The 20,204-nt window shown below is 36.2% G+C and overlaps 1 protein-coding gene across 1 annotated transcript in view; it reads right to left on the bottom strand.

Moving 5' to 3' along the window:
* The window catches only part of MDGA2 (MAM domain containing glycosylphosphatidylinositol anchor 2), an 847,781-nt gene that overhangs the window by 357,430 nt on the left and 470,147 nt on the right, over window positions 1–20,204 (bottom strand). Inside the window, exon 3 of the mRNA XM_037047200.1 lies at window positions 13,916–14,090. Within this exon, the coding sequence (XP_036903095.1) occupies window positions 13,916–14,090 (175 nt within the window). The remainder of the gene's footprint in view (window positions 1–13,915; window positions 14,091–20,204) is intronic.

Raw genomic sequence — 20,204 nt, 5'->3', positions numbered from 1 at the left:
TATTTCACTATCTAAGGGAAAAGAGGTCAGTGCCCCTAAGTAAATAGTCACATATTGCATATTTTAAACCTTCTTGCAGCACACCAGTTGAAAACCATTTGGCTGAGGAATCCGGCATAGCTAATGGTCTGCTTTTTAAGGGCCTTTTACTCGGTTTAATCAGTGGATTTACCACTTTATTTATCATTTAAATCAAATGGATTTAAAATGATATAAACATTACAAATAATTTGTAGATATGAGGATGAAACTTTACTGAATTTAGATGCAGACTTTCATTTGTTGGTAATAATAAGCACAAAAATAACATAGTTGTGCTTTAAAATAGTCATCAACCTTTGTGAAAACCATTGCTACTTTTCAGTTAATCAGTTTTCTAAAGAATTGATACTTTTTACTCAACTAAGGATCTAGAAATTAAATATACATTGATGTAATAATTACATCTATTTTCTTGAATTCTTTAATATTTTAGTGGAAAAAAATTTTAATTAATGTCATATTTTATATCAGGGTTCCCCAACCCCTGGGCCACAGACCACTACTGGTTCATGGCCTGTTAGGGTGTGGGCTGTGCTGAGCTTGAATGTAATGCATTTGAATCATCCCCAAACCATCTCCCCCACCCCAGTCTGTGGAAACATTGTCTTCCACGTGATAGGTCCCTAGTGCCATAAAGGTTTTACATAATTTTTCTTTTAGTACTGTTAATGTGCATACTAATTCTACTCACCATTCTAATTTTTAACCAAGTTATTTTTCTATGTCTATTTTTCAATCTCCAACTCACTATAAACTTCTTTGGGGCAAAGGCCTTGCCTTAGTGCTTTATTTCTCACCTTAGCTTCTAGTAGAATGTTTCATATATAGCAGGCTCTAAATTCACATTGTAAACTGACAGATGCTAATTGGAAGTGGCCTTCCAAGACCTCCAGTCCAGAAAGCTCACACAGAACATCTGGGATTTTCAGTATCAGTTGAATAAGCACAATAACCTAAAGGCAGTAGGAACAGGTGCAAAGCAACGCAGAGAAAGCTGCTCCTAGCTATTCTGATTGTGTGCCTGTAGGATGAGGGAAGAATTCTAATAAGTGCTGCAGAATGACCTCTTAAGAGAGTGTGTCTGAATAACAGTGAATATATAATAATTAGTTTGATAAAGGCAGGGCTAAATGGATTTAAAAGCACGTCTCCCCTTAAGTCCGCTAAGTAAGAAGGAGCCAATAGGTAGGAAATATGCAGTGTTTGGGGGAGCTAAGCATTGTCTTTGATACGCCTGAGGTCATGCCAGGCAAACCTGTTCCGCTACATTTGGCAATTATTAAAGAAAGTGTGACATTCTGGTAAAAGAGAATATAAAAATAATTCAAGACTTCCTCTTTTCTGAGATGAAATAAAAAGTTGTATCTTAAAACTGATGTTGTACAAAAACCTGAAACTTTAAAAAATTTCTTTTGTGATTATATAAAAGTAATGCTGCAAATAAGTTTAAGCCAAAATGTGTATTAATCAATATTGTAATACTGTGTACAAAATACTTTTTGATAAGCATTATAAAAATACAAGTAAGTCAGAAGTGTGGCTTACTGATAAAGTTAAAAACTACCTGTTAATATTCTAGAATAATGCATCATCCTACCAAATTAAACATACTTCTCTTCATTGACATGTGTCTACTTGAGTTTTCCCAGAAGCAAACCATGATACAAGGTCCAAATGCAATCAATGTATTTGAAAATTATTCCCAGAAACACCCACAGAGTATTGGGAAAGTGAAGGAAACAATTATAAAAGGTATATTATTAATCTAGTGGCCACAGTGAGGAATTTGAATTTAATTTTCCTGAGGGACTTTTGGAGACAGTGAAACAGTCTCTATTAATCATCCTATTAAAAGGGCATGGGAGGTGGGTATTTATACACCAACTTCCACTTATTATTTTTGGAAGGTTATTGGTGTGGGCATTAACTTCCCAGAACATCTGCCTGCTGAGAGTATGGGCACAGTAGACTCTTAAAACCAGAGTATACCTCCAGGAAAGGAATTCCACATACATTCACTCGGGAGGCAGGCCAGTGTGAACAGAAATCTAGTGCAAACAAGCTGGAGGGCACTGACAACATCTACTGTGATAGTCGATCGAGGAAATTTTATAGTTTGGGTGTCGTGAATAAGTGACATCTTTTACATTCTCAATTTTTATATATGAATAAGTTTTTTAAACTAAGTTTTTGTGATGATCTCATCTTGAGGTTAGAATAAAAAAAGAGAACACTTCAGCACTTCTATCAGAACCATCCTTCACATATGAATGCTTTATTCTCATTAACAAAAAACAACAACAACAAAAAGCCAAAAAAACAAAACTACACTGCCCTGGCTGGGTGACGTAGTTGGTTGAAGTATCTGTTTCATACACCACAAGGCTGCAGGTTCCATCCTTAGTTGGGGAATAGTGGGAGGTAACCAATGAACCAATTGATGTTTGTCTGTCTATCTATCTATCTACCTATCTATCTATCATCTACCTACTTTTCTCTCCTCACTTCTTCTCTTTCTAAAATCAATACATGTATCTTCAAATGATGAATTTTTTAAAAAGCTACATTGACATTTAGATTTAAAATTCAGATCCGAGCTGTCTAAAACATTGTAACATCATGTAAAATTGGAGGAATTCAGTCTACTAAATTGGTCTCCTTAAATAAACAACAAATACTTCTTAATGCTTCAGTTGTAACTTTAGAAAATAAATATTTGATTATTTACTTTTTTCAATTTTTTATTGTTTTTAAATTACAGTTCTCCCCATATTTCCCTCATTAGTCTTCCCTGCCCTGCCCACCCCCCCAACATCAAATGGCCCCACCCCCACTGTCATTTTCCACGGGTCTTTTATACTTGTTTTTTGGCTTCACCCTTCCCCATTTTTCCCCTGTTATCCCCCTCCCACCTTCTCTCTAGTCATCGTCAGTTTGTTCTTTATTTCCCTGTCTCTGGTTCTATTTTGCTTGCTTATTTGTTTTGTTGATTAGGTTTCACTTATAGATGAGATCATATGGTATTTGTCTTCCATCAAGTAGCTTATTTCACTTAGCATGATGCTCTCCAGTTCCATCCATGCTGTCATGAAGGGCAGGAGTTTTTTCTTTGTTTCTGTTTCATACTATGCCATTGTGTAAATGTACCCCAGTTTTTTGATCCACTCATTTACTGATGGGCACTTAGGCTGTCCCCAGGACTTAACTATTGTAAATAATGCTGCTATGAATATTGGGGTGCACAGATTCTTCTGAATTGGGGTTTCAGGATTCTTTGGGTATGATCCAAGCAGTGGAATTGCTGGGTTAAAAGGCATTTCCATTTTTAGTTTTCTGAGAAAATTCCTGTTTTCCATAGTGGCCGAATTCCCACTATCAGTGCACTAGGGTTCCCTTTCCTCCACAACCTCACCAGTACTTGTTGTTTGTTGATTTGCTTATGATGGCCACTCTGACCAGTGTGAAGTGGTATCTCATTGTGGTTTTAATCTGCATCTCTCTGATGGCTCATGATGCTGCGCATCCTCTCATATATTTATGGGCACTCTGTATGTCCTCCTTGAAGAAGTGTCTGTTCAGGACCTATGTCAATTTTTTAATTGGATTGTTTGTCATCCTAATTTGAGTTGTGTGATTTCTTTATGTACTATGAAGATCGAATTTTCTGATGGCTATGATTTAAGAGAGAAAGTATAAGAACTCTAAGAATAAGTCACAGAATGAAGCTAGCATATTGGCATTAACATTCTTCCATGAGACATAGTGGTACCTATGTTGTTTCATAAAAGAATGAGAGAAATGACAATTATAAAATGGTTCAGCCTCTGAAAGCCTTAACATAAAACTCAAAGGGGAGAAATCTAAGACCAGGAATGCCTCCTACACTGGGAGTAGGAATGATAAAATTGAAATTTGTGAAATTAACAATTTTTCTACTTTATCCATTTTGTGCATAAAATACAAAAAAGATGATATATAGGAAGCAATAATATAATATTTCCAAATAGAAAACGTTACAAACTGAAATCAAAATAGGAAACAAAATTATACAAAATATGTTTCAAAATTTTAAAATATTTACATATAGCTAAAAATAAAATGAAATTAAACAAGAGTAATATACAAGATTCTGCTTTTAGCCCTGGCTGGGAGGCTCAGTTGGTTGGAGAATCATCCTGTGCACCACACAGTTGAGGGTCAATCTCCATTCAGGGTACATACCTAGGTTGCAGGTCATCTCCAGCTGGGTATCAACTTTAAAAAATAAACTTTTACCACAAACTAAATATAAGTCAACAAAGTAAAATATTATTGCTTTAAACAATTTTAGAAGCCAATGAAAATAATTTTAACAGGAATTCAAATTTCTTTATCATAAGAATAATACTTTGAATTTATTTTTAAATGTTCTCTGTATCTATGAGTGTATTTTTTTAAAAAAAGATTTTATTGCCCTGGCTGGTGTAGCTCAGTGGATTGAGCGCGGGCCTGCGAACCACACAATCATGGTTCGATTCCCAGTCAGGGCACATGCCTGGGTTGCATGCCAGTTCCCAGCAGGGGACTCATGAGAGGCAACCATACATTGATATTTCTCTCCTTCTCTCCTTCCTTTCCCCTCTAAAGATAAATAAATAAATAAATAAAATCTTTTTTAAAAAGATTTTATTTATTTATTTTTAGAGAGGGGAAGGGAGGGAGAAAAAGAATGAGAAAAATGCCAGTGTGTGGTTGCCTCTCAAATGCCACCTATTGGGATCCTGCCTCACAACCCAGGCATGTGAACTAGACTGGAAATCAAACCACCTACCCTTTGGTTCACAAATTGGTGCTCAATCCACTGAGGCACGGTATTCCAAGCCAGGGCAATACTTTCAATTTAGACTGTATAGAACAACTCATATCCAAAGTAGAGCTGGGAACCAGCTTCACTAAATTTTTTTTAAAAAAAAATTATTATAATTAAACATGTTAAGAGATTATACTGCCCTGGCTGGCGTAGCTCAGTGGATTGAGTGCGAGCTGGGAACCAAAGGGTCTCCAGTTCAATTCCCAGTCAGGGCACATGCCTGGGTTTCAGGCCAGGTCCCCAGTGGGGGCCACCTGAGAGGCAACCACCTATTGATGTTTCTCTAACTCTCTCCTTCCCTTTCTTTCTCTCTAAAAATAAATAAATAAAATCTTTAAAAAATGTTAAAAAAAGAGATTATACTATAAGATAATATGTTTCAATAATATCTCACATGAAGGAGAAATAAATTAAATACACAAATGAATTTGTGAAAAAAGGCCAAGGGTATCCCAATAACTCTTTTAAAATATTCAAAATGGTCACACAAAAGAAAGAGTAGAGATGTTTGCACACTAGAAGTTACAGAACAGCCATGCCCTCACAATTTAAAATAAAATCTACAAACCAATCCACAAAAAGTGAACAAGGACTTTAAAATAGCAATGGGCTTACTATCAGAAAAATATTAGCAGAAGTTAAGTATACTTTATGTACAACTTTTAGAAGAGGAAATTAGGTGGGTTTTAGGGGATGTAATATTTATCTTTATCTACCTGTTCATACCAAAGATGACAGTAATTTGAGACTTCTCAGCAAGATATTGACCCATTCATTCTTTGATTCAGTTGGAATTTCTGTATGTTCAATATAGTTCTCACTTAAGAATTTTTATAAAGTATTTTTTATTAGAAATTCTAACACTAACTGGAAATTAGATTTGTCTTATGCCCCATGAGTAAATAATTTTGATAAGTAAGCATTGTTCATCTGATGCATATACAAATTATACAACTTTGTCTTGAAATTTATTAATAGGGTGATTACCATGACAGCAACCCTTTTCTTTTTTTTTAAGATTTTATTCATTTATCTTTAGAGGGGAAGGGAAGGACAGGAGAGAAATATCAATGTATGGTTGCCTCTCGTGTATCCCCTGCGGGGAACTGGCCTGCAACCCAAGCATGTGCCCTGACTGGGAATTGAACCGCGATCCTCTGGTTCGCAGGCCTGCGCTCAATCCATTGAGCTATAGCAGCCAGGACCCCTTTTCTAAATTCAATCATTACTGTATTTTTCCCATTACCATTTAGTCCCTTGTACCGCCATCCCCAGCAGTCACCACCCTGCCATCCATGTCCAGGAGTCAGTGCAATCACACAGCAAACATTGTGAAGACCTCTCAAATCCAAGGCTACTATTTTGGGAGGATGGATGATGGGTAAAAAAAGTTATGCTTTAATGAGATTGACTTAAGGCACTAGTTTTCTTCCAGGGCTTGTCATGCTACCCAGATCCCCATTAGTTATTCCAGTCCTTTCCCTAGACCTCCTCACCCAGAAGTCATCTTGATGGGTCCAATAAACGCAAACTCAAACAGGTCAGCAATAAATTTTAATTGTGCAGTTTATAATTCTTTCTAACGCAGGCAAATTGTATTTGGGGAATAAACTGATAACATGTCCTCCTCATCTCCCACTAATTTTTCAGTGAAAGTGCAATAAATAAATCTAACAGACAGGGACCAAAGGGGAAAAAAATCACCGCTTATTCCAAAAAGGAAATGAGCAATCTACCTAAGTGAAATTAAAGTGGGGAATGTGTTTTATAAAGAAGAAGGCTTACAAAATGTTTAATGGATATTGGAACAGATTTGTCTCATGTGTGAACAGTGTCTGCACACATGAAAACTTTTTTAGGTTAATGTCTCTGAATCTAATTTCTTTTTGAATTAAATATCAAGTTTAATCAAATCCTAACCTTTAAAGCTGTATGACCTCTATTACCCTGTGAGCAATACACCTACGGCTGAGAATAAGTCAAAGAATTAGAACACATTCTCAGAAAAAATTTTAAATGTCCTCAAGAATCTCAAGGTAACAAATATATGAGTATGAGAACTTCAAGAATCTGTGAACCTACTTTTTTAAAACATAGAATATACTGTCTTCCCCCAAAGATGGATCTTGGAGCTCTTTTGCAAGTGGTCACTGCTTCTTAGACAATATAAATAAAGCAGTATCAGCATTAGTATTGCTGACTCTCACAAATAATTCTGAAGTCTTAAAATTTTAGTAATTTCTTTATTTTGTATCTTATGTTAAGTGGCAGATAATCATTCATGGCCTAAAAACACTACATTTCAACACATTCCAACTGCCTATCTTTCAAATTAAACTTCCATTGCTCCTCCAAATCCACCATTTTAGTCACTGATCCTCCAAATACAGATCACTGACGTCTTCTTGTCTGTTTAAGCACACTGCTCACTCATTATGGAAAGCATTTGGCCATCCCCTCCTCCCACCCCCCCACTTATTTACACCCAATTGTATCAAGAACTATAAAGGGTATCATATTTCCCTAATTGCTGGCTAAACCGTTTGCTTGCCACAGTTTCATGGATGCTGACAGAAAATAGGAGACTCCTGGGTCAGAGACAAAGCACTTAATTACTCATGTCTCCTGGAGATGAGCCTCATGTTTCCATAGGTTGTCATTCACCCTCAGGTTCCGAGGGGCGATGTCAGGGCAGCCCACATAAATATTGTACACACAGTTTCTGACTTAGCGGAGGAATCCTGAGCCTCAATCTTAAAAATGTTTTGCCAGCAAACCTGCCCAATCTTTGCCCCTTAAGGAAACATTATCTTTCTTATCCTGCTCTGGAAACAAATCTGCCTTCCTCCCTGGAGGCAGATAACATTTCTAACAACCATGGCTGCTTGCTACACAAACATTCTTGAAAAAGAGAGTTCAGGACGAAAACTGCCAAAAGGCTTATAGAAGTGCCACAAAGAATTGCATTTCCCATCTCATCCTTCAAACTACAAAGAAAACCCTACTGCTTCCATTATAAGAGGCCACAACAGCCTCTCCACTCTTGGGTTGTCAGTGCTATTTGACATGTCAACCATTCATGCTGTGTGGCATCATTCATGCTATTTATTTCATCGCTTAATATTTGCATCTCATTTAAATAAATTATGCATCCACTGTCTCTTTAAGAAGTTTAAACCCAATAAGTGTATGAACTCTGTAATAAATTCCAGTTAGCTACAAAATTTAATAAAACTCTATTTCAATAGCCACTCAACTGTTTTCTGAATAACTAAAAAATAGTCAAAGCTTATTTTTAAATGTTTTATCCTAAACAATGTGTAAACAAATGGCAGTGGAGATTAAACTGAATGAGTTTTACTCTATCCAGTGTGGAGGAAACAATGATTTAGAATGTGGCAGAAACTCTCCCTATATTATTGTTTCTTTTATCAGATATCTTTTCAGTTAACTTTATTCGATATCAAATATCAAGAAATATCAATCTTATGAAGAATTCAAGAATGGTATGAATATAAATCTAGACTTAAGTTTTTCAATTGAGTGATCTGATAAAATTTGCAATGAAATTAGTTTTGACTTTTAAGAGCTTAATATTAATAACAAAGGTTTCTAAGGCAAAATCTTCAAATCTATATTTTATTAACTTTTAAAAAATTGTGTTATAATACACACATATAATTTAGAAAGCCAAATAATTATAAAAAGCACAACCTTAACTACTTCCAATATCCAGAGGCAAGTTTTCTAATGCACATTTTAAGCATTCTTGGTTTTGCCTTCATATTCCTAAATGTTTAATTGCTATTTAGCCATCTACTTTTAATTTTCACATTGTTTGACTGATTCCTTCTTGCTGCAGAGAAGGCTTTAGCTCTGTCATACTAACCCTCTCCCATTCTCTTTGTATTTATATCCTACTTCTTTAAACTTATATTTTACTGATTATGCTATTAGAGTTGTCCCAATATTTTCTCCTTTGCCCCCCTCCAACCAGCATCTCCCATTCCCTCAGGCAATCCCCACACCATGTTCACGTCCATGGGTCATGCATTTAGATTCTGTGGCTACTTCATTTCCTCTACTGTATTTTATAACCCCATGGCTATTCTGTAATTATCTATTTGTATTTCTTAATCCCTTTATCTCTTCACTCATTCCCCCACGCCCCAGTCCCATCTGGCAACCATCAAAAACATTCTCAGTATCCATGATTCTGTCTCCGTTCTTCTTGGTGGCTTAGTTTGTTTTTTAGACTCAACTGTTGATAGATATGTACTTAGTGCCATTTTATTGTTGATAGTTTTTATCTTCTTTTGATAACTTAAGTATCATTATTATTATGGACTGTGGAAATATCCTTCATAGTTAAACCTTGCGGTATATTTAGATTACATTTCATTTCATACAACTTTTTTTCTGTCAATAAAGCCAACATTTCCCCTAAATGTTATATGTAACTGTCTAACTACATTCTTAAGCTTTCCATGAGGAGTGTAAAATCCTCCCTAAAATGTCGCATAACCCACCAGTTGCATCTTTCTTCTGAAGACATCCTGCACAAAAATGTTTTCTTCCAGCTTCAGCCTGTCTTGGTTGCTTTTGAGGCCCAATGCATAACTGTTGTCACGGTGTGTTGCTTCCTTATAGTCCTGGGATTCCATTCTACATCTTCCTATAATATTATCTCCTTTTTAAAAATATGATTTTTCTCCCACTTCCTTGATTTAATCCTAGGTTTGGTGGAACACATATAAAAGTACTGTCCTGATAAAGGGAATGTTGTATAAAATATAAATCTTATAGGTATAAAAATAACCTATAATTTACTCAATTGTCTTCTAGCTCCCTGATTTCTATTGGGAAGAATTGTGCCATTTTTATTTTAATTATTTATATGTAACCACTTTACAAAAAAAAAAATTAAACTCTGGAAACTTTTAAGATCTTCCTTTTGTTCTTATCATTTAAAATGGCACATTGGTGTATTTTGATGTGAATTGTGGTTACTCATCATGCTAGGCACTCATTGGGCCTTTCTAATTAAAAGTACATGCTCAACTCTGATGGGAAATCATCTTAATTTTTTAAAACATAATTTCTTCATCTCTATTTTCTCTGTTTGAAATATTTATTCACATCTTTTCTCTCCTATTCCAATTCTTTAATTGTTAAATTTTGTTTTACTCTCTGTAAGATTTTTTTCAAATTCATCTTCCTTCTATTAATTTTTGTTATCATTTTTAATATTAGAAGAGTTCTTTGATATTCTCTTAAAATTCCTTGGTTTCACTTTGTTCTCCTTGTTACCTAACTGTAATTTTTTCTCACTTTTTTAAGAATACTAATTTAAAATATCAATAAATACCTTTTATGCTGTTTTATATTTTAGCTCCCCATATTTTCCTGTTTCCAAATTCTTTTCCCATTTACTTGCCTTGGTCTCTCTCTCTCTCTCTTTTTTTTTTCCTCAGAAGATTGCTTCAAATGCCTTGTTATCTTCTGATATTCTCATGTCTAATAATTAGTTTTAAAAGAGCTTACTGTGAAGATGCAAACTTCTGGCCAAGATAGAGGCATAGGCAGAAATGTTTCATCACCTCACACAACCATAAGAAGGATCACAATTTCAAAACTAAAAACAACTAAAACTGCCAGAAGAATGGACTACATGGAAGTCCCACAACCAAGAATTTAAAGAAAACATATTCATCCAGATGGGTAGGAGGGGAAGAACTGGGGAGCTGGGGTGGGGAGGACACAGTGTAGTTGTGGCAAGGCAGTGGTGGTGGCTGCTGGCAGAAAGGGCAGTCTCATACTCACGAGTGGTGACAACAACTGAAGGGACTACTGGGGAGCCAACGATCCCAGCCCCAAGCCAGACTGGGTAGCCCAGGGTTCCATCACTGGGAAATAATGCCTCATACCTTCTGGCTGCAAAAACCCAATGGGGAGTGGGGCAGTGGAAGAAACTGCCTATCTCTCCAGAGTCAATTTAAAGGACCCACACAGTCCTAGAATATATGCAAACCTGCCATTCTGAAATTCAGCACCAGGACACTAGCCAGAAGGGTGCCAGTGGGATACATGAAGTGGGGGAAGTGACTAGTTATGGGCCAAGAAATGAGCAAGTGGCATTCTTCCCCCTCTAACCCCTCCCCAACACACAGCACCACAAAGCAGCAAAGTGGATTGCTCCATCCTGGTGAATCCCTAAGGCTCTGCCCCTTACAATGTAACAAGTGTGCCAAGACAAGGAGTCAAAGCAGCTCTACCTAATACACAGAAACAAACACAGGGAGGCTAACAAATTGAGGAGATAAAGAAATATGGCCCAAATAAAAGAACAGATCAAAACTCCAGAAAAAGAACGAAGTAAAATGGAGATAGTCAGCCTGTCAGATGCAGAGTTCAAAACCCTGGTGATAAAGATGATCAGAGAATTCATTGAGTACGGCAAACACATAAGGGAAGAAATGAAGGATACACTAAGTGCAATAAAGAAAAATCCATAGGGAGCCAACCGTGAAACAAAACAAGCCAGGGTTCAAATCAATGATTTGGAACATAAGGAAGAAATAAAAATGTAACCAGAACAGAATAAAGAAATAAGAATTAAAAAAAAAAAACTAGGAGAATATAAGAAGACTCTGGGATACCTCCCAACGTGCCAACATCTGAATCAGGAATAGAGAACGAGTCCCTGAGGCACTACTGAGTCTGGACAGCAAAAGAGATGAACAGACAGAAAAGAGTGGGCACAACGCAGAACAGTACTGAAAAGGCTCTTGTGGTAAGAGAGGAAGAAAAGAATGTTTTTAAGAGTCCTTAAATATGTCGGTTCCTTATTTATATTTGATGTTTAACCAAACATATGTATTTAAAATTACCATTACTAAACCTCTTGTGGCAATGCAAGTCACAGTCTCTTATTCATAACCTTTAGGGAGTGTTTTTCAGAATATTTCAGAATTAAGAAATATAATACATATATCATGTTTCATATGATACACCTAGCAGGATCTCTAAGGACACTGTGTAATCAAAAACATTTCTTTTTCTTGAGTAAAACATCTGATTATTGATACAAGTAGGGTAAATAAGGAGCAAAAAGGAAAAAGGACTCGTGGACATGGACAACAGTGTGGTTAGTGTTGTGGGAAGGGGTATAAGGGGACTAAATGGTAATGGAAAAATACAATAAAGGTTAAATAAAAAGAAAAAAGAGTATAGAGTCTCTTCTGTTTTTTTCTGTTACAGTTAGTTCAGGTCAGATGTTGCCCCCAAACTAGTTCACATCAGGTTTTGCTTTAAAAAACTTACCAATAAAAACCCAACAAGGCAAAACAAAATGCACTTATTTATTTTTCATAACTTTTTAAATTTTAGAATTGTATTTAAGGTATTAAAGTTGTGCATTTTAAAGATTCATTACCAAAATTATAATAAACAAAAAAACACATGGGGCATACCCTAAAAAGTTAGATGATAGAAATATTTAACTCATTGTAATTTAAATTTACTTTACAATTCTATGTGAACAAAAATACTCAATTTGCTTTGAGAAGAGTATGTAGCTAAAAACATTTGATCAGGAGAAGGGGAGCAAGTGGCTGTACTGAGGCTGAGAAGGGGATGTGTAAGGCCAACCTGTGTGCCGGAAGGGGCAGGAAGAGAGCAGGATGAGATGCAGGTGCCCTGGGAATGCCAAGGAAAGTGAGAGGGTAGAAAGGGGGATTTCTTGCATCCTTGAATGCAAAAAATGAATCATCATTGCATCCCTGTCACCCACTTCTCAGTCATCCAATTATATGAGATTCAGGGTAAGATCTAATAAATAGATCTTGTGTAGTTCGAATCATTTTCCTGACTACGCAACACTTGTCCTACATCGAAAGAGGAAAGAATGACATTTAGGAAGAAAACCAGGACTTCTTGTCTTACTACTTATGCCTGAATTACTTTGAGATAAGAAAAACAATCCTTTTATCCTAATACTAAGAGAGTTAATAAATAAAAGTTCTTGAGGAGAGGCAATGGAATGATGAACAAATCTGCTCAAAAAATCAAAATAATTATAGGTCTTTAATTTGTTTCAGTGGGGAAGAAAGTAAAGAGACTAAGAGGATTTTAAGTATATTTGCTAACAGCAAAAAGTGGAAAAATAAGACTAAGAACAAAAATAAATTAACAAACACTTTCCACATGACACACCATTTTTCGAGGTACTGATTATTTTCAACAGATATAAGTCAATAGTAGACTCTACACAGACATTTTGGTCTTTCAGTAATAAATCACTCTACAAATAGAAGAATCTATAATAAAATAAGAATAGCTAAAATGAGACATGGGTGAAATTAACAAAACAAGTAATAGTATGTAGAGTATGATCCTTTAAACAAGTATAAATAAATATGGACTTATATACTTACACAAAAAGATAAGGAGTATACACATTCAACACTAAGTAATTGGTGAAATTTTCAGTAATATATACTGTTTTATTCATCTGGTTCTTAAATGTTCTTAAAGAATATGAATTATTTTATCATAAATATTATAAAAAATTTTAATGGAGATTTTTTCCAGAAAATATATTAAATGAGCTTTCATTACCTTATATATTTTTAATTCTCAATTGGAAAATTCTTTTTATTTCTTTTTTGTTCTCACCTGAGGACATTTTTTCATTGCTTTCAGAGAAAAAGGATGGGAGAGAGGAAGGGAGAGAGAAAAATATTGATCAGTTGCCTCCCACCTGGACTTGGGAACCCTACGTACCTGGACCAGGGATCAAAAATGAAACCTAGGTATGTGCCCTGATCAGGAATCAAACTTGCAACTCTTCGGCTATGAGGTGAAGCTCCAACCAACTGAGCCACACCAGCAAGGGCCAAATTCTATTTTTTAGAATAACCACAGGTTTTCACAATGATATAACAACCAAAACTAGATTTCAAGTTGTAGAACAAAGGAAATTCATAGTAGATTTAATCATAGTATTATGGGAAATTTACTTACAGTACACATCCACTCTGATTGACTTTATCGCTGGGGACCCCAAACCATTCTCTGCTTTACAGTAATACCGGCCTCCTTGGTGTCGCTGAATATTTGTAATCCTCAAAGTCTCATTGAAGACACTTGAGTCTTGGAATCTGTCAGAGGCACTTCCTGCTGTTTTGGTCCACCTGATCTGAGCAAGCATCAACAAAGATTGTTACTTTAGGTTGGCTATCTCACAGAAAAATTTTTAAAAATCAGATCATTTTAAAAGTTTGTTTTTAGAACTACCACAATGCCATTCCTGGCAAGTTACCTTTTAAAAATTTGAATTTATATACACAATTAAAAAATAAATGTCTAAATGCAATGTCATCATTCTATCAGTGTGGAGGCCAAATAAACATAGCATAAAGTAAGTTAAAAATAAGTCTAGTCCAGTCCCCTTTTATTTGCAGTTCCACTTTCTGCCATTTCAGTTACCTGTGGTCAGCCACAGTCTGAAATATGAAATGGAAAATTTCAGACATAAACAATTCATAAGTTTTAAATTGCACGCTGCTGTTCTGATTTACGTGATGAAATCTCACACCGTCCCGCTCCACCCTGCCAGGACGTGAGGCATTCCTTCATCAGTCAGCAGCCCAGTTATCATGTCTACTATTGTGATATCACAGTGCTTGCACTTAAGCTACCCTTATTTTATTTAATAGTGACCCCAAGCCCATTCACATAATTTTTATTGCAGTGTATTCTTATAATTGTTCTATTTTATTATTACTGTTGTTAATCTCTTACTTTGCCTAATTTATAAATTAAGGAATCTGTGTACAGGAAAAAACAGTATACATGTATATAAGGTTCATTACCATCCTCAGTTTCAGACATCCACTGGGGGTCTTAGAACGTACACCTGAGAATAAGGGGGGATGCACTAGAGAACGTTGGAAATGTGAACCAGTTTCTATTTTTGTTGGGCACTTAACTGTTTTTTGTATTTTCCAAACCCCGTAATGTACTTTTTATTTATTAGTACAGGTACTACAGTTAGGCTGTCAATTTCTTTCTGGAAATGCTTCATTGTTGAATTATAAATTCCCTGTTTGATTTGGGTAATTTAAGATAGTTGCCAGATGGCAGGAGGGTGTAGGGTGAGGAGGTGAAGGGATTAAGAAGTACAAACAGGGAGTTACAGAACAGCCACGGGGATGTAAAGTACAGAATAGAAAATGGTGTAGCCAAAGAACTTACACTTATGACCCACGAACGTGAACAATGGTGTGGGGATTGCCTGAGGGAGTGGGGGTGCTAGGTGGAAGGGGGAAAATGGGAAGAAATTGGGACAAACGCAATGGCATAATTAATAAAATGTAATTAAAAAATAAAATGTAAACTGAAATAAAATGAAAAATAATACTATAATACCTTACTGAGATTATATGTAACTTTATATACCTGGTTGTTAAAAGTGCTTTTTTATGGCTTTTTAAAATATGCCCCAAATAATTTGTCTGTTTTAAAAATTAAAATTCACTTTACATCAATAGTTATTTCCAAAAACGTGCAAACTTTTCCAAAGAGAACATTTCCATCACACTGCCAAAACATTTTGAATGTCTAAAACATTCCACTATAAACAATACTATTCTTTTAAACACAGCTGTGTATGACAGACTCGGTTTTTGCTAGTAATAAACACTGACATCCAACTGAAATTTTGTGTTATTTTAGTTTATAAAACCTGAACAAAAGCCCCATGATGGTACTGTAGGGTGACACAAAATAAGAAGTAAAAGAATTTATTTTTCTCTCCTTGTCCCTGCTGTATAGTACATACTTGCATGTTTTTATTTACATGTTGGGACACAGTTGATAGAAATCCTCTGGTCAAACACACATGAAGAATCACGAAAAAAATGCCACTAAAAACTGAGTCTTCAAAATGGAAATCCTACACTACTGCCATTATCTATGCTATTTTCATACGATGTTAAAGTTTATGATCTAATGACATTAAAAGTATGTTAAACCACTCTACCAATCATTAAAATATCAGTAAAAATATAATCATAAATGTCCTTAATTGGGATTGAAATGAAAATATTACATAAAGATGATAAAAATTCAATAATCCACAAAATTATATCTCAAATATTTATTCAACACCTACTCTGTGCATGGAATATACACAGAAGTAGAAATGTGATTCCTGATTTCAAGCAGTTTATCAGTTGACTATTAAATTGTCCATAAAAAGAACAGGGTGTAACTAGGGCCCTGGTGAAATACAGAGTTCCACTTTCATTCCAGGTAAACAAATAATGGAGACTTCAACTAATTACACATGTTTATTCTTCTATAGAGATACACTATAGTGTATAGAGATACACTAACTCTCTCTAAGACAATAAATATTTTAAGATATAAACAAAACACAATTCCAATTAAGATACCAACTTTCCCTTGACTATCATGCTATAATAACCAACATTTATTTAAAAAATAAACATTTTAGCAACTTCCCCCAAGATGGAGGCATAGGTGGAAACACTGTGCCTTCTCCCACAACCAAGTTTGAATACAACAAAGGTCTGGAGAAATAGGACACACCCAAAGACGAGAAAATGGAATTATACGGAAGTCCGACAACTACGAACCATTCAACGGGGACAGTAAGAGAGGCGGAGCCAGCAGTGGAGCTGGGTCGGGCGGGACAGATCCCCCGACCAAGGCGCGCAGGCAGCCCGGAACCAGTCGGGGTGCGGGGTAGACTGACTGCGGTCACACATTCGGGCACAGTGAGACGGACCATGCAGGCCCCAGGGGGCAAACCCAGTGGTGGAGGGCTGATGGCGGTGGCACACTCGCGTGCAGTGGAAACGCGTGGGCCTGGTGACGGTGGTGGCTGCGGTGCCAGTGGGGGCCATGGGGGCAGGCGGCAGAGGGAAGCCATTGTCCCTCTTTAACCCCGCCCCCACATAGAACTTCACAATCCAGCGACTGAGTTGCCCTGCTCTAGTGAACACTTTAGGGCTCTGATCCTGCTACGGAACAGGCACGAACAGCCCAAAAGATGGTGCAAGAAGAACTCAAAGTCCCAGAGCCAATAACTCTAAGCGACCAAGAGATTGCCAGCCTCTCAGAAGCACAATTCAAGACACTACTTATCAGGATGCTAACAGAACTGGTAGATTATAGTCACAAAAGAGAGGAACATATGAAGGCTAAACTAATTGAAATGAAGGGAGATGTCCAGGAAACCAATAGTGATGGAAAGGAAACTGGGACTCAAATCAATGGAATGGAACAGAAGGAAGAACAAAACATCCGACCAGAAAGGAATGAAGAAATGAGAATTCAAAAAACTGAGGAGAGGCTTAGGAACCTCCAGGATATCTTTAAACGTTCCAACATCCGGATTATAGGGGTACCAGAAGGGGGAAAGAAACAGCCACGAGTGGAAAACGTATTTGAACAAACAATAAAGGAGAACTTCCCCAGTCTGGCAAAAGAAATAGACTTCCAGGAAATCCAGGAAGCTCAGACAGTCCCAAAGAAGTTGGACCCAAGAAGGAACACACCAAGGCACATCATAATTACATTAGCCAAGACCAAAATGAAGGAGAGAATCCCAGAAGCATCAAGGGATAAGGGGACAGTCACCTACAAAGGAGTACCCATCAGACTGTCAGCGGATTTCTCAAAAGAGACCTTCCAGGCAAGAAGGGGCTGGAAAGAAGTATTCCAAGTCATGAAATCCAAAGACCTACAGCCAAGATTGCTTTATCCAGCAAAACTTTCATTTAGAATGGAAGGACAGATAAGGTGCTTCTCAGATAAGGTCAAGTTCAAGGAGTTCATCATCACCAAGCCTTTATTATATGAAATGCTAAAGGGACTTATATAAGAAAAAGAAGATGAAAAATATGAACAGTGAAAGGACAGCAAACTCACAGTTATTAACAACCACACCTAAAACAAAAGCAAACCAAGAGGACAGCTAGATCAGGAGTGGAACCATAGAAATGAAGAACACATGGAGGGTTAGCAACAGGGGAGTGGGAGGAGGAGAAGGGCGGAGAAGGCACAGAAAATAGCATAGATGGCAGGAAGAAAATGGATAGGGGGGAGGGTGAGAATAGTGGGGGAAATATAGAATCTAAAGAACTTGAGACACGTGGTTATAAACTAAGGGGGGGTAATGGTGGGGGAGGGAGTATGTGGGTGGAGGGGAATGAAGGGGGGAATAGAATAACTGTAATGGTATAATCAAGAAAGTATATTAAAAAATAAAAAATAAACATTTCAAAAAGTAAAAAGCTCATATTTCAAAAAAGTAAAAAGTTTAGCATAAAAAGAGTTAGAAAAACAATTTAGCAGTTGCTGATATTAAAATATGATATTAAGATACGATGATTAAATTATGTAATACTGATATAATACTACAAATTGTTCTGCAATAGAGGAGAGACCAAGAGCACGTGCACTTGTGTGTGTGTGTGTGTGTGTGTGTGTGTGAGAGAGACAGACAGGCAGACAGGCAGACAGATGGACAGGAGGGAGCAAGAGAGAAGGAAAAGAAAAGTGAGAGACAGAGACTACAACACAGACTAGCTGTTAATTTTTTGGTCTTAAAACAACTTTACACTAAAAAATTATTAAGGTCTTAAAAAATAAGACCAAAAATTTTTTTGGTCTTAAAACAACTTTACACTAAAAACCCAAATAGCTTGTGTTCATTTGGATTATATCAATCCATAATTATATTATAAATTAAAGCTGAGATCTTATAAAACTGTATATTAACACACTTTAAATTATATTAATAAACTAATGACATGTTAATATAAGGAATATTTTTAACAAGAAAAAACTGTGTTTTCCAAAACAAAGAATGGAATTGTTTTATAGTTCTGCCAGTCTCACTAATACCTAATCTAGTGAAAAAGGTCTAGCTGAATAATCAGATCGACTTCTACATGCAACCTGTTGCAATGTTTCCTTGTTTGAAACAGTTGAAGAGAATCTGACCTCACATGGATATTTAGCTGTTAAGGGAAAAATATTTCAATAGCTGTTTCAGATAATTGTGAATAATCCTCTTTAATATCACACTAAAACTCCATAACTGGTAGCTTTAACATTTGCATGAATAGTCGAATCTATAACCACATCAGTGACCTCTTGGTACTCTGTTATATTCAAACTCATTGTTCCACCCTGTGCTTTGTATGGATTTTTTAAATTCTTACATGATTTCATCACAGCATGCATTAGTCATTGGGAAAATATAAATTCACTGAATTATGCATATCTTTCAAATGTTGGCATATTCTATCATATAAACAAGTCATGTTTATTAGTCTCATCATCAGTCTCTCCAGAACAGCATTTAAGTGTTGGGAAGCCATCATTTTAGCAGATTTTCCAAAATTCTGCCAATTCTCTGAAAATGTGAATTTTATCCTTAGTAACAAATACGGCTAAGTGTTTTGGGGGGCATGGAAGTTTCACTTCATTCATTTCTGAAAAAATGTTTGCCATATACCCAAGTCTGAATAACTATAGCTTTTATAATAATCATTCTTTTCAGTTAAAAACAGTATTCTATGAAAAAGTGACTAATTCACTGCAAAACTTAAACACACAAGTTCTTACCTGAGAAACTGTACATTATTTAGTAAGTAGAGATGTGCCATGGGGATTTGTTTAATTTTTCCCTCAGAATATTGAAACTACAGTAGTCAAGTTTTAAGATGTTAAACATTTTTCCTTTTTCCATCTACTTTTTACAAATAAGTACTAAAAGGAACTATTCTTGAGCTGCAGAAAGGCATAAATCGACTCATTGAGAGGACTTACCAAATTACACATCTGACTGATGAGAAAAGAAACCCCAGACATATTCTGATAAAAGTTGTGACTTCGAAGTCTACAAAGAAAACTGTAGCCCTGGCTGGTGTAGCTCAGTGGATTGAGCACAAGCTGAGAACCAAAGGGTCGCCAGTTCAATTCCCACTCAGGGCACATGCCTAGATTATGGGCCAGGTCCCCAGTGGGGGGCATGTAAGAGGCAATCACGCATTGATGTTTCCCTCCCTTTCTTTCTCCCTCTGTCAAAAAATAAATAAAATCTTAAAAAAAAAAGAATGGTAGAACTGACTAATCTTTACTTTTAATTTCTTCCCATGGAGAGTCCTCTGAGCCGGCCCAGCAGAGGTACACAGAATATCATTGGAGAAGCAGTAAAATACACAGCAAGTGCCACTGAAAGACTTCATGAATAATCCAAGTCTGAACTCCAGCA

Source organism: Sturnira hondurensis, unplaced genomic scaffold, assembly GCF_014824575.4.
Source record: "Sturnira hondurensis isolate 20B ecotype Veracruz unplaced genomic scaffold, ASM1482457v3 Scaffold0005329, whole genome shotgun sequence".
Classification (NCBI taxonomy): Eukaryota; Metazoa; Chordata; class Mammalia; order Chiroptera; family Phyllostomidae; genus Sturnira; species Sturnira hondurensis.
Note: the sequence above shows the minus strand (reverse complement) of the source record. Positions and strands in the feature narration are given on the sequence as shown.